This window comes from Schistocerca piceifrons, chromosome 2 (genome assembly GCF_021461385.2).
Source record: "Schistocerca piceifrons isolate TAMUIC-IGC-003096 chromosome 2, iqSchPice1.1, whole genome shotgun sequence".
Lineage (NCBI taxonomy): Eukaryota > Metazoa > Arthropoda > Insecta > Orthoptera > Acrididae > Schistocerca > Schistocerca piceifrons.
Genome location: NC_060139.1, coordinates 114,843,380 through 114,858,029, shown reverse-complemented (window position 1 = coordinate 114,858,029; position 14,650 = coordinate 114,843,380). Strand labels below are relative to the sequence as shown.

The 14,650-nt window shown below is 45.5% G+C and overlaps 1 protein-coding gene across 1 annotated transcript in view; it reads left to right on the top strand.

Annotated features, from left to right (window-relative positions):
- LOC124774999 (tetraspanin-7-like) overlaps positions 1–14,650 on the top strand; it is a 148,845-nt gene that overhangs the window by 79,201 nt on the left and 54,994 nt on the right. The window contains exon 3 of the mRNA XM_047249752.1: positions 2,927–3,097. Within this exon, the coding sequence (XP_047105708.1) occupies positions 2,927–3,097 (171 nt within the window). The remainder of the gene's footprint in view (positions 1–2,926; positions 3,098–14,650) is intronic.

Here is a 14,650-nt window from a genome sequence, read left to right as displayed (position 1 = left end):
AATAGTCCTGTCACGGGAAAAGCCACGTATAAACCTCTTACTAAAATTTAGTTTAGTTTGCAAATAAAGTACACTATGGAAGGGTAGTCCTGTTAATAGGAAAAGCTGATCAGCAGAGATACCCTTTTTACAGGATTTGACCGTAATTTGTGTTTAATGGATAAGTAAACCAGACTATTCAATTCTTTTCCTAAGATCTTACCCCGCGGTTAGAAAGAAACGCAGTATCAATAATATTTTACTGAAGCTAGGGCAGCTGAGTTCCAAGATCATTTAGTGGTTTAAAACATGTACTAATGGTCGCCAGTCTATCCAGGCAATGAAACAGTTAAGTATTGGAAAAGCAGAAGTGTAAATTTTGCCTTCTTTCTTGCTACAGTTTAAGTTGCTTCTTCAAATAAATATTACTCCACGTAAACAATGTTGGACTACACAATTATACATTACGTTTTTAAAAGAGAAAAAGCCCAGTAGACAACTTCAAGGAAGCTAAAAAATTGGACCACAGGGGACCCGTAGAAAAGCATTTTCTATAATCAACAAACTTAAATACTAAATCACGTAGATACTAAAGCACACACCTTTTATACTGAACAGTTCATTTCAAGAAAACCCCTTTCTTACTGGAATTTATTTTCAGAAGCTGTTATTCTTTGAACTAACTCTGTATAGTCATTTAACAGATTCTAGTAACTTGTCTTTACTCTGACTGAATTTTTCGTAAGCAAACTTTTACTATAACACTTTGCAAAATGAAGGAAATTTTTTCATTATTTACACAAAAAAACAATTTAAATGGTGCCCTTTATATTAAATTGGCACTTCTTAAGTCTGGTTTACAGGATACTCGGATTAATTTATGGCCTTTCAGATCATGATGACCCATTTATTACATTTAATATAGTGCAGTCTGATTCAACTAGTAACAGGAAGTGGGAAACTATACGAATAATAAATGAAACAGGAATTGAAGGTATAAAAAACTGCTTGAGGAATACAGACTGGAAAGATGTCTACAATTCACCCAAGATAAATGAAAAATATGTTTCTCTAATACGGCCATAGGTTACATTGAAAACTGCTGCCCTAAGAAAGTAATCAAAGCAAATAGATTAAATGTTTCAAAACCTTGGATTACAAATGGAATAAAAGTATCTTGCAAAACAAAAATAAGACTGTACTTAATGTCAAGGGAAAACGATGACTACACACCTAAATCACATTACAAATGATTTTGTAAATTTCTAAACAAAGTAATCAGAACCTCAAAATGTATTTATTTTGAAGAAAAAATAATTGCCTCTACTAACAATATAAAAACTACATGGAATATAGTAAAAAGTGAAACAGAAAAAACTAATCAGGCAAATGAGGAAATTATGTTAAATGTAAATAATGAGTTGATTACAGATACCTCCAAAATTGCAAACACTTTCAATAACTTTTTCGTTTCAGCAGCAGACAACTTATGTTGGCATAGTCCCTCAGCAGACAGCTTAAAATATTTAAAAAATGCATTTCTGGAGAAGTTTGACAAAATTCAACTATATCCTACCTCACCGAAAGAGATTTCTAATATTATTAGCTCTCTTAAAAACAAATGTTCCAGTGGTTATGATGAAATCAGCACTACCATAATTAAATGTTGCTCCTCAGAACTTTGTGGCATGCTGAACTACTTATGTAATGAATCCCTACACAGTGGTACTTTTCCAGATAGGCTTAAATATGCTATTGTCAAACCATTACACAAAAAAGGAGACAAATCATCAGTGGAAAAATTCCATCGCATTTCATTATTGGCAATATTTTCGAAAGGGTTTGAAAGGGTTATGTACAATAGACTTTATAAACACTTAGTACAGAAAAATATTCTCATTCACTGTCAGTTTGGATTTCGGAAAGGATTGTCAACTGATCAAGCTACATTCACTTTTACAGACGATATATTAGAATTAATAAATCAAAAGTTATTACCACTTGGAATATTCTGTGATCTAGCTAAAGCTTTTGATTGTGTTAAGCATGATATCCTTACATAACAGTAAAAATATTATGTGATAACAGGAGTAGCAGGTTCATGGTTCTCATGCTATCTTTTTAACCCTTTCAGACCCTCTGGCTACAATTGTGTACATTAAATTTTACTGTGTCCTGGCTGCAGCAGAAGTATTTTTTACCAATGTTAACCTGAAGCATACATTTGTGAGTGTTCAATCTTTCCATCCTGTGCAAGTGCTGCCAACTGTTGGGCTTGATTGTGAAAATATCAGCAAGACAGTGTAGCAAATGGTGAACAACAGTATACACAGTTGTGGTTGGTTCGATATACTACACCGTATAATCCAATATTGTTATTGTTATTTTGCATGATAATTATTGAATGAATATTTTACTAATTACTACAGTACAGAAAATTTTGAAATTAGTTACCTTGGTCAATATAATGAAGTCAAATACACGAAATATGTTTTGAAAACAGGCACAGAATTTTGTATAAAACTTGCATATAAATTCTTTAAAAAGTCATCTAAGAGCATTACCACATAAATAAAAATTTTCCTTCCACCAGAAAAAAGTCGGGTCTGAAAGGGTTAATAGAAAACAGTGTGTGCCTGTATCAGGCCTACAACATACACAATTGATACACACAAATATTTTTAAAAACAAAAGTCATCAGAAAATTATTTAACGTAATAAACAATTTACATAGTATTTTACATACATTACTCACATACAATGCAAAGAACTTCAAACTACAGTATAGCGCACTTTACATCTACAGAAAATATGATACCAATATGCGAAAATTTTAAAGCAAGAAAAAAGTTGTAACAATTTAGATGAACCGTAAACAAATAGTGTTACGAATGTGGAGTCGGCAGCCGCACTCCGTTTGACGGGCGCCCCCGTGTTGTGTCGGCAGTACGGCGCCTTCCTGCTGGTGATCTTCATCCTGGAGGTGGGCGCGGCCGTCTCCATCTACGCGTACCGCGGTCACCTGCAGGCGGGCTTCGACCGCGGCCTCACCCAGGCGCTCCACAGCTACGACACCGACCCCGAGAAGAAGGAATGCTTCGACCTCATGCAGTCCACGGTAAGTGCGCCGTCTGTCTGGTGCTGCGGAGGCGTGGTCACAACTAGAAGACATTCCTTTTGTTGCTTCGTTTCTGTAACGTGTTCCAGCTTATTGTTCCTTAGTTTTGCTGTTTTGTGGAAGAGTTAAGCGTACCATTTTTAATTATCAAGTCGAAAAACTAAAGTTACGTAATTAATTCTATGAAATTAAAAACAAGCTCGGTATCTTCAAATAACTTACGGGTTTGCTGCCGGGTGACGTCGTCGAACGCCGCCGATATTTCGACAGGAGCACACCCTGCCATTCTCAAGGCACAAATGCAAGGAAGAAGAAATGTGCAAGGAAATTTAATATCTCGGTTCACAGAGGAGAAACAAGGAAGATACCACACACAGAACAAGTGTCAACACAAAGATACCCAACATCAGAAATATCGATAGTTACTATTAATCAACAGGTAGGGTAGCACTAATTCTGTCCCTCTGTTTTTTGATGAGAGGCACAGCCGGATTCCAAGCAGCATTTAAACAAAATCCACCATCTCTGTTAATAAGGTCGCTTGATAGTTTGATTTAAACAGCTTCCTTAATAACAGTATCCCAATAGCTGGACGTGCAAGCCAGAATCTCCGTGTTGTTGTATTCCATAGGATGACCGGTGTCAAGGCAATGTTCTGCAATAGCGGATTTGCTCGGCTGTTGTACGCGTGTGTGACGCTTATGTTCAATACACCGGTCTTCCACAGTCCTGATTGTCTGACCAATATATGACATGCCACAACTGCAAGGAATACGATAGACCCCAGCCTTACGCAAACCAAGATCATCTTTTACGGACGCCAACAGGGCCTTGATCTTAGAAGGTGGTCGAAAAACACATTTCACATCACATTTCCGCAAAATACGGCCAATCCTGTTGGAAATGCTTCCTGCGTAAGGCAAAAAGGCCGTAGACTTAGCTGCCACTTCGTTGCTATCGTCACTCACCCGTTGCACAGAAGGCTGATAGCGCAACGCACGTTTGATCTGCCTCTCACTATAACCATTCTCACGAAAGGTGACTTCGAGATGTGAGAGCTCAGCTGCCAAACTTTCAGGGTCTGAGATAACGTGGCCCTGTGAACCAAGGTGCGAAGTACTCTTTCACGCTGAGCTGGATGGTGACAACTGTCAGCTCGCAGATACAAGTCAGTGTGGGTAGGCTTCCTATAAGCAGAATATCCCAACGTACCATCAGTCTTCCTTCTGACCAACACATCAAGGAAGGGAAGGCATCCATTCTTTTCCACCTCCATAGTGAACTGAATATTCGGGTGGATTCAGCATTCAAGGTCGCTGACTCCAATGCACGTTCCTCAAAGTCCTCCATAAACCAATTGGCCACAATAGGTGACAACGGGCTTCCCATAGCAACTCCATCAGTCTGCTGGTAGTACTGACCACTGAATAAAAAGTAAGTGGAAGTCAGCACATGTCGAAACAAATTTGTTTACTCAACACCTCTGTGAACCGAGGTATTAAATTTTCTTGCACATTTCTTCTTCCTTGCATTTGTGCCTTGAGAATGGCAGAGTGTGCTCCTGTCGAAATATCGGCGGGGTTCGACGATGTCACCCGGCAGCAAACCCGTAAGTTATTTGAACATTCAATTCGCCGGGAAAAGTTAAGGTCTCACAAGCTCGGTATCATTAAGAGTGCAACGTGAATTCCACTGTTAAATGCAGAGGAGAGAACGGATAGGTGGAAAGAGTACACTGAAGGCCTCTATGAGAGAGGCGGACTTGTCCGATGACTTGATAGAAAAATAAACAGGAGTCGATATAGAAGAGGTAGGAGATACAATATTAGAATCACAGTTCAAAAGAGCTTTGGAAGACCTAAGATCTAATAAGTCAGAAGGCCCCCCCATGAACCATGGATCTTGCCGTTGGTGGGGAGGCTTCTGTGCCTCAGCGATACAGATAGCCGTACTGTAGGTGCAACCACAATGGAGAGGTATCTGTTGAAAGGCCAGAGAAAGGTGTGGTTCCTGAAGAGGGGTAGCAGCCTTTTCAGTAGTTGGACGGGCAACAGTCTGGATGATTGACTGATCTGGCCTTGTAACACTAACCAAAACGGCCTTGCTGTGCTGGTACTGCGAACGGCTGAAAGCAAGGGGGAAACTATAGACGTAATTTTTCCCGAGGGCATGCAACTTTACTGTATGGTTCAATGAACATAAAAAAAAGCAAAACGAGGATAATGGAATGTAATCGAATTAAGTCGGCCGATGCTGAGGGAATTAGATTAGGAAATGAGACACTTCAAGTAGTAAAGGAGTTTTGCTATTTGGGGAGCAAAATAACTGATGATGTTCAAAGTAGGGAGGATATAAAATGTAGACTGGCAATGGCAAGGAAAGCGTTTCTTAAGAAGAGAAATTTGTTAACATCGAGTATAGATTTAAGGGTCAGGAAGTCGTTTCTGAAAGTATTTGTATGAAGTGTAGCCATGTATGGAAGTAAAACGTGGACGATAAATAGTTTGGAAAAGAAGAGAATAGAAGCTTTTGAAATGTGGTGCTACAGAAGAATGCTGAAAATTAGATGGGTAGATCACATAACTAATGAGGAGGTATTGAATAGAATTGGGGAGAAGAGGAGCTTGTGGCACAACTTGACTAAAAGAAGGGATCGGTTGGTAGGACATGTTCTCAGGCATCAAGGGATCACGAATTTAGTATTGGAGGGCAGTGTGGACGGTAAAAATCGTAGAGGGGGACCAAGATATGAATAGACTAAGCGGATTCAGAAGGATGTAGGTTGCAGTAGGTACTGGGAGGTGAAGAAGCTTGCAGAGGATAGAGTAGCAGGGAGAGCTGCATCAAACCAGTCTCAGGACTGAAGATCACAACAACAACAAGACAGAAGGTGACGTTCTTTTGAGAAACAGCATTGAACTTTCACTTAAAAGGTGAAGGACTTGAATGGGAGAAAACAGTCTATAGGGTTGAGAGGTATGGGTAGAAAAATGTAGGGGTCCGGTAGGTAGGACACAATGGAGATGAACATACATTTCGAGTGCCTAGTGGGAAGACAGAAGCTGGGGAGGAGTTTTGATGCGTGGACAAGGCAGTGTTAACAAGGGGAATGTAATCGAAGAAGAATGTAATCGATGAAGAGGGAAAAGGTGAGTGCAGCCCAGATGTGGAGTGGGAGAGGTGGGGAAGAGTTGTAGTTGGTAGAAGGGATAAATATTGGGGCGGGGAGGGGGGGGGGGATTTCATTGTCTGGGAGAAACAGTCGGTTCAAGACGCCTTGGGATAGGATATGGAGCGTGTGTAGGCGAGACGTTGGGATTTGTTTGTATAGATGTGGCAATTAGTGATTAGAGGGGAAATAATAAGGTTATTGTAATCTAGGTTGCAGATAGTGTAGCATAGCGGAAATGTTCGATGTGGGTGCGAAGGGATGGGGATATGATGAGATGTTCTACCTCATTTTTTTTCCTTTATTGATTTTCGATTACCCCCTCCTGGGGAGGGGCGGGCTGACAGCAGCTTAATGCTCTGCTCTACAGCCAAGAGAAAAGTTAACAATGGTGAGAGAACAAACAATACATAAAAAGGCGATAGAACGGTGACTTCGTTAAAAACAGTAAAATGGCGGAAAGTGGCGGAACGTAAAATACCAAAAAGCGTTGATGATGCGGAGGAAGACACACACAAAGGAGACATTCACAATTAAAAAACACTGCGACAGTTTGGTTTCTGTTCGCATGAGATAAAAACACAACTAGCGACAGTATGGTGGCTGTTCGCAACACCGACAGGGGATGCACAACACTGAGCATCCACTTAAACCAGCACAGTGGAGGCGACACAGCGGCAGATGGGTGGGTGACTGGGTGGGTGGGTGCGGGGGGGGGGGAGGGGTGTTGGGAGGGGAACCTGGACCGATGAAGGGGAAAAAGGGGGGAGGCATACAACCCACCGACTATAACTTCTTTTTAAATAGTGGTTTACCAGTTTTACTGAGGATAAGTCTCCTACGAACGCAATTAAAAATTTAGTCTACAGTTGTTTTTATTAATACTACATATTGTACTCGTTATGGCGATAGTGTTAAACCAAATTTTAATGCTCACTTTCTAAAATAATTACAGGAATACAAATATGGTTTCTACTTGAAGTAAATTTATGAAGAATAGTCTCGCTACAGCAGTAGTTATTAAGGCTGCTGGCAGATGGCACCAGCGAAAAATTTTTGCAACATTTAATATTGTACACATTGTTCAACGGTGATGTAGATATCGCTGACCAGAGTAACTGATGGGTATTTTTATCAGCGAGAAATTCATTCACCAGGGTGACCGTACATGGATTGCAATGCCTTACATCTGTAGTTTTGAGCATCAGCAGTAATCCTGTGATCTGTACCGGATAAAGAAAAATGAAAGTCTAGTGTATGTGCAAGCAGATTTGTTTGTACACTGTCCAGTTACATTAATGTGATCAGCTGTCAAAAGTCTGACCACCATTTGCAGCGCGGACCGCTTCGAGACGTGCAGAAAGAGAATTAATGAACTTCTGGAAGGTACCGACAGGTATGTGGAGCCATGCCGACCAGCTGCGCTAGGTTTCGCGCTTGAGGATCTACGGCGTGAATAGTTCGAGCGAGGAGGTGCCCTAAGTTTGTTGGCCACGGGAGTACAGTAAACTAATCGTGGTGCTCACCGAACCACGCACGTACACTGCGAGCTGTGTATACGTTGCATTGTCCTGCTGGTAGATGCCACCATGTCCAGGAAAAACAAATTGTATGGAGGGGTGGAAATGGTCCCCAACGATAGATACAAACGTGTGATGATTCATTGTGCCTTCCAGGATGAGGAGATCACCTAGGGACTACAGCCACGAACACATTACCCAGACAGCAACGCTCCCTTTTCCGTCCTGGACCCTTCCGACGATCCAACCGCCACTCAGTGGACATCCAGTTCCGATACTGGTTTGCGAATTCCATCCTTCGTTGCCGATGAACTGCTGTCAGCATGGGTGCATGAACTAGGTGCCTGCTGTAGAGGCCCATACGCAGCAACCTTCGCTGAATGGTCGTTGTGGAACGCCGTCGATAGCCACTTGGTTCACCTGGGTGGTCAGTTGTTCAACAGTTGTACGTCCATTCGCCGCCATCGTTCACGCCTGTCATCTATGGCCCGTTGTGCATCACAGTTGCCTCGTCGCCGGTTTTGGACAGCCCATTTTCCCGTGCTCAAATACTTAAAGGGACGAAACTTCCTGGCAGATTAAAACTGTGTGCCCGACAGAGACTCGAACTCGGGACCTTTGCCTTTCGCGGGCAAGTGCTCTACCATCTGAGCTACCGAAGCACGACTCACGCCCGGTACTCACAGCTCTACTTCTGCCAGTATCTCGTCTCCTACCTTCCAAACTTTACAGAAGCTCTCCTGCGAAAACTTGCAGAACTAGCACTCCTGAAAGAAAGGATAATGCGGAGACATGGCTTAGCCACAGCCTGGGGGATGTTTCCAAAATGAGATTTTCACTCTGCAGCGGAGCTGTGAGTACCGGGCGTGAGTCGTGCTTCGGTAGCTCAGATGGTACAGTGCGGCTCTCGCAGCCGAGCGAAGCAGACGTGCGGTGTGTGCTCTCCGCTGTCAGAGAGAGCCCGCGCGCCTTGTTTACTTTCTTCGGCCGACACTAACGTGACGCCGTAGCGCTACAAGACCATGGCAAACCAATACAGAAGATCAACCTTGAAATTCACATTTCGGAACGACTTTACCCGACCAAAGGCGCTCGAAGTCGAACGCTTTTTAAAAGAGGAAGCCAAGATCCCGGCTGCCGACATTGTCGGCATTCACTTTTCGATCGTCAGTAGCACGGTCTATGTAAAGCTCATAAACGAAACTACATGCGACAAGGTGCTTCGTGAGATGAAACAAGAACTCCGCTTCTGCCACGCAGATGGCAATGTTGGCAACGTCGAGGTCGGCCATGCCGCAATGGGACTGCGGACTATCCGCATATTCGAACTTCCATTTGAACTCCCGGCGGCAGACGTTGTAGCGGCGCTCCGCCCCTACGGCACGGTACACGAACACGTGGCTGAAAAATGGACCCAGTTTAAGACGTATCCAGTACACAATGGAGTACGCCAAGTGCGCATGGATCTCCAACGACACGTGCCATCCTATCTACAGATAGGAGGATGCCGGGCCATAGTTATTTATGACGGCCAGCCGAAGACGTGTTCCGGATGCGGCAAAGAAGTACACCTTCGTTCCGAGTGCCTCCAGCGTCGGATCACACAACTCCCACCGAAGGACGTTGCACCACCAGCGGCGAAGGCTGTCCTACCCGTGACTTACGCGGCGGCGCTCACGACGTTCTCCACACAACAGACACGGCCGACCGCTTCAGCGGTACAAGAATCACTTTCCACGGACAAAAACCTGGATGATCCGCCGACCTGGCCAGTGGTGGAAAATAGTACTACGACTCTGGAGCTACCGAACGCGACAGACATTGACGCCGGCAAGATGGCAATTGATTCCCTTATTGTACCGACCGAAGCGTTTGTTCCGGCGGAGCGTGAGTCAGTGCCGTCTTCTGACAATGAAGGCCATGTACGGAAACAGCGATCACCGAAACGCCGAAAGCGCCGTCGTCGGACCGTGTCGGAACACAGCGGTTCGCATTCGGCCGGGGAAGAACAACTGACCCCTCAAGAAGCCAGCCGCGAAGCTGAGGCTGTTTCCACTGACTCCAACCTTGCAGAACAGACAGAAAAACATGCAGCTTTCGAACATCAGCCCATTGACAGAAACAGTGAGCAGCGGGAAGGTACCAGTGCAGGCAGCGAAGTCGCCCGGTCCCTTACTACCAACCATTCCGAGGTTATGGAACATGAACAGACATCCGCGCCCGCTTCGTGGGCCGAGGACGTCGAGACACAAGATCCCGACCCGCGGCCAGCTGAGGCGCCGCCGGACCATGCAGCATAAGCAGCACAAGGAGGACCGCGTTTGGCGGGGGGTGACATCACTTCCGATGTTCGCTTCTCTCCAACTTCAACATGGATAACCTCGCCCAAACAACGCGTTGCCAGGCTTACCGCCTGGCGACAATGAATATCAACATGATCAGTTCTCCTGTCAAGATCCAACTTTTGGAAGAAACCATACGAGCCATGGGAGTTGACTTTGCTTTCCTACAAGAAGTGAAAACGACTGCACTCCCGCACTTTTACGGTTACGCCACACATGTGACGCCCGGTAGCCCTGCAGATACCGGAGTGGCAATATTAGTGCGTGAAGGTATTGAAGTTACCGACGTCACGTTTCTTCCCTCCGCGCGGGGAATAGCATTTACGGCACTCAACACCCGATTCATTAATGTTTACGCGCCGTCGGGTACCACAAGACGTCACGACCGCGCCAGATACTACTCCACAGATGTCGCTCCCCTTTTCCTTGGACGATACGACCACAGCGTCTTCGCCGGCGATTTTAATTGCGTACTTCACCCCAAGGACCAAATCCCACATTACATGCCTTGTCCGGAACTGGGTGCGATGATCCAAGAACTTCACTTGTGCGACACGTGGGAAAAAGTCCACGGTAACCGCTCTGGCCACACTCATCTCACCAGTCATTCGGCCAGCCGACTTTACCGCATATATGTGTCACAAGATCTCACACAAGGTGTGGTGGACGCCGAATTATGGCCTCAAGCCTATTCCGATCACAGTGCCTATATCTGCACTATACACCTACGCCCCCAACAAGTCTGGCGCAGCAATGGCTTTTGGAAGCTCAACATAACTCATCTCCAGGACCTGGATTGCCGTCGGCAAGTTGCAGCAACGTGGACTGACTGTGAACGCCGTCACCCACGATACACCTCGACCCTGGAGTGGTGGCTCCTCTGTGCCAAACCAGCAATCCGTAGGACACTTATGCGATATGGCAAGGACGTGACTGCGTGGCATCGACAGACCCTCGATTTTTGCTACGCGGCACTCAGGGACCTCGACGCCTTACCCGCTTCCCCGGAGAGACAACATGACCAAAGCAGAATCAAGGCTCACATACTATCATTGACGAAGCGTCGACTAGAAGGTGCAGTAGTCCGCTCGCGACGGCACGACCGAACGGTTGCAGAGGAACCCACTATGCACCACGTTGTGGCGGATAAGCGCCGACAACGTCAACATTTAATCACACAACTCAGGACACACGACGGTCGCTTATGTACGACCCAAGCAACCATAGTAAAGGCGGTGGAGGATCATTTTCGTCATCTTTACCAGGAAAGAACCGTCATTGACGAGGCCACTACTGAAGTGTTACAGCAGATAACACGTACTATCGACGAGGCCACCGTGAATGCACTAACAGAGGAAATCTCACTCGAAGAAGTCGAAGACGCCGTGGACAAAGGTGCGGCCAATAAATCTCCTGGACCTGATGGATTGCCCATCGAATTCTACCGGACTTTCCGTGACATCATGATGCCTCGCTGGGTAATAATGTTCCGCGAACTTATGTCTCCAGACTGTGTTGTGCCGCCAGCGTTTGTAGAAGGTCTCCTCATACCTGTACACAAGCCAGGTGGAGGGCTATCGATTAACGACTATCGGCCGCTTACAATGTTGAACGCCGATTACAAGATTTTCACCAGGATTATGGCGAGCCGTATTAAGACGACTTTGCCAATGATCCTCGCTCCAGAACAGACGTCGTAGGGAAGAGAAGCCAACATACACATGGCCGCCGGTGACTGCAGGGAATAGCGATCGCTTCTGCGTGCCGTCTGAGAGCGGCGATCGTCTCCGTCGATTTCAACCGCGCCTTTGATAGAGTGCACCACAGCTTCCTCCTACGAGTGATGGACTGTATGGGATTCCCCCCGGGCCTCATCGACACCCTACGGCGTCTTTGGACCGCAGCCAGCTCACACGTCCAGGTCAATGGAAGGACGGTAGGACCAGTACCCATTAAGAGGTCTCTACGACAGGGTTGTCCCCTTTCTACCTACCTTTATGCAATCGCACTCGAGCCACTCCTAGGGGGCCTTAACCACCGCCTATCTGGCATCACGCTGCGGGACGTCACCTTTCGCTATAGGACACACGCTGACGACCTGCTACTGCTGGTTCGTTCCAATGACGAAGTTCAAAGCGTACTAACCTGGATTGAGCGATACGGACAGGCCGCAGGCAGTCTTCTGAACATCAACAAGTCGGCGGCGTTGGACATTGGGCGTGGTCTCGGACCGGAAGCCCTCGCTCCCCTCCCAACAGTTTCTGATCTGCGATATTTGGGAATCACGTTCAAGAAAGATGTACGTAAAACAGCTGCAGCAAACTACCGACGGTTATTACAGATCATACGCGCAATGGTGCGACAGAACCTGCTCCGGGACTTGAATCAGCTACAACGTGTTGAATACCTGAACCTCTACGTAGCATCCAAACTCAACCACGTGGCACAGGTCCTCCCACTACCGCTGCAGATAGGTCGCCGGCTTCAGGCGGCCTTCAGTTACTACGTTTCCGCAGGTCATATCTTTAAAGTACGATACGACACTCTTACCCTCCCAGTGCACAAAGAAGGACTGGTATTGGTCAACGTCAGGGCGAGAGCAGCTGCCCTTTACATGAGCAACATGAGGAAACGATGGAAAAGTCAATATACCTCTCTCACGGGTCGTTTACTACAGGTTCTGATGCCAGCCTCTAACGTCCCGCCGGTGTCGGTTGCGCACGTCGCACCACAGCTTTCCCATGTGTCGACCTTCATTCTTGATTACAGCTATGTCAGCTTGAACCTCTCCGCCACACGTCCACCAAAGGGGAAAGATTTTTATACCAACCTTCTGCGGGCTGTTCAGCATAACGTGGTGGAAAACAAGTACCCTACGGTTCACTGGCCAAGAGTGTGGAAAACGATACACCACCACTTTCTGTCATCCACGGTGCGTTCGAAGTGGTATCAGATCGCCAACAAAAAATATGCCACACGCCAGCGACTTCACACTATTGGACTGGCAGACTCCCCTTATTGCCCAGATTGTCACCTTTTGGATACCGATGAACATAGTTTTACTTGCGCATCATCGTCCGGAGTTTGGCGACTAACACAGAAGATATTGGCTTGTTACCTCCGGGTCACACCTGATATGATTGACCCGCAGACCCTACTCTGTCCCGATGAAACTTACTTTCCGGCTGCAAAATATCATCGCTTATATGGTTCAAAGGACTTACCGTCGCCTACATCTTTAGCGACGGAGAGAAAGAGCAGCTTGATTACTGGTGGTTCCTACAAAATGCTCACAATGCCCTCGAACGCACACCGAAATACCGTACGCTCTTCGCAAATTATTTACGCAGCGTTTTCGTTAACCCCCCACTCAGCTGGGGAGTGCCAGGCTGTGGTTAATGTGCTGTGCCGCATCACACTAACGGCTCAACGTTCTGCCTTGTCAGCCATGACCAAAGGAAGAGACAAGCTGCTGCAAGGATACTGTTTTCCTTGAGGCACTAGCGAAGCAGAATGCCTCCGTTGCAGATGCCCTTCAAAGGTGCTATTGGAGATTTCAGATAACGATGGCAAGGCTCCAAGTGGAACCAGTTACATTATTGAAGGACCTTTTAGTTAGAATTACATCAGTGGTTTATATTTTTATTTTTTTGATTACTCTTTTATGCCACCTTTGTTGTTGTAACACTTACTTGTAACACTTAGTTACTAGACTTCTCATTTGTACACGCTCCCTAAATGTAATCATATAAAAAAAAATGAAAAAGTGGCAACGGATAGCCCTAACCTTGATTCCCATACCTCCCCTGGTCTATAGGCAGCTCTCTGGGGTAGGTTTCCTCAGGAGCCAACGCCTGAAGTGGATCAGATTTTTTTTGTTATAGGATGACAAGTGGCGGTGGCACTTAGGATTTTTTATTTTTTTATTTTTTTAGTTCCATTTTCGTAAGGGGCTTTTTAAGGGAAAAAAGTGGTCCAAAAAGGGGGTAGCGTCTAAAAAAATAAAAATAAAAAAAGAAAAAACAAAAAATAGAAAAAAAGTATAAATAAAAAAAGGGGTGGCGTCAAAACAAAACAAAAAAAAAGATGGTAGAGCACTTGCCCGCGTAAGGCAAAGGTTCCGAGTTCGAGTCTCGGTCGGGCACACAGTTTTAATCTGCCAGGATGTTTCATATCAGCGCACACTCCGCTGCAGAGTGAAAATCTCATTCTGCAGACTTAAGGGGACGTTTTCTATCTTTGGCCCGAAAAAAGCATGTTCTTTGAGAATTTTTTTCTCGGGACATGTTATAGATATCAATGTCAAATTTGGTCAAAATGTCTATTGATATTTATTCTACAAACTGGAATTTTTTTGACCGGAAATGTCGAAGAGCAAAGGCGGAAATGCCGTCGGACCGAAACAAAATTTCGATGTAGACCTCCACGCGCGGTATGTCACAGGTCAGCCAGCTAGTCTGAAATCGCCGGCCGGAGTGGCCGTGCGGTTCTAGGCGCTACAGTCTGGAACCGGGCCACCGCT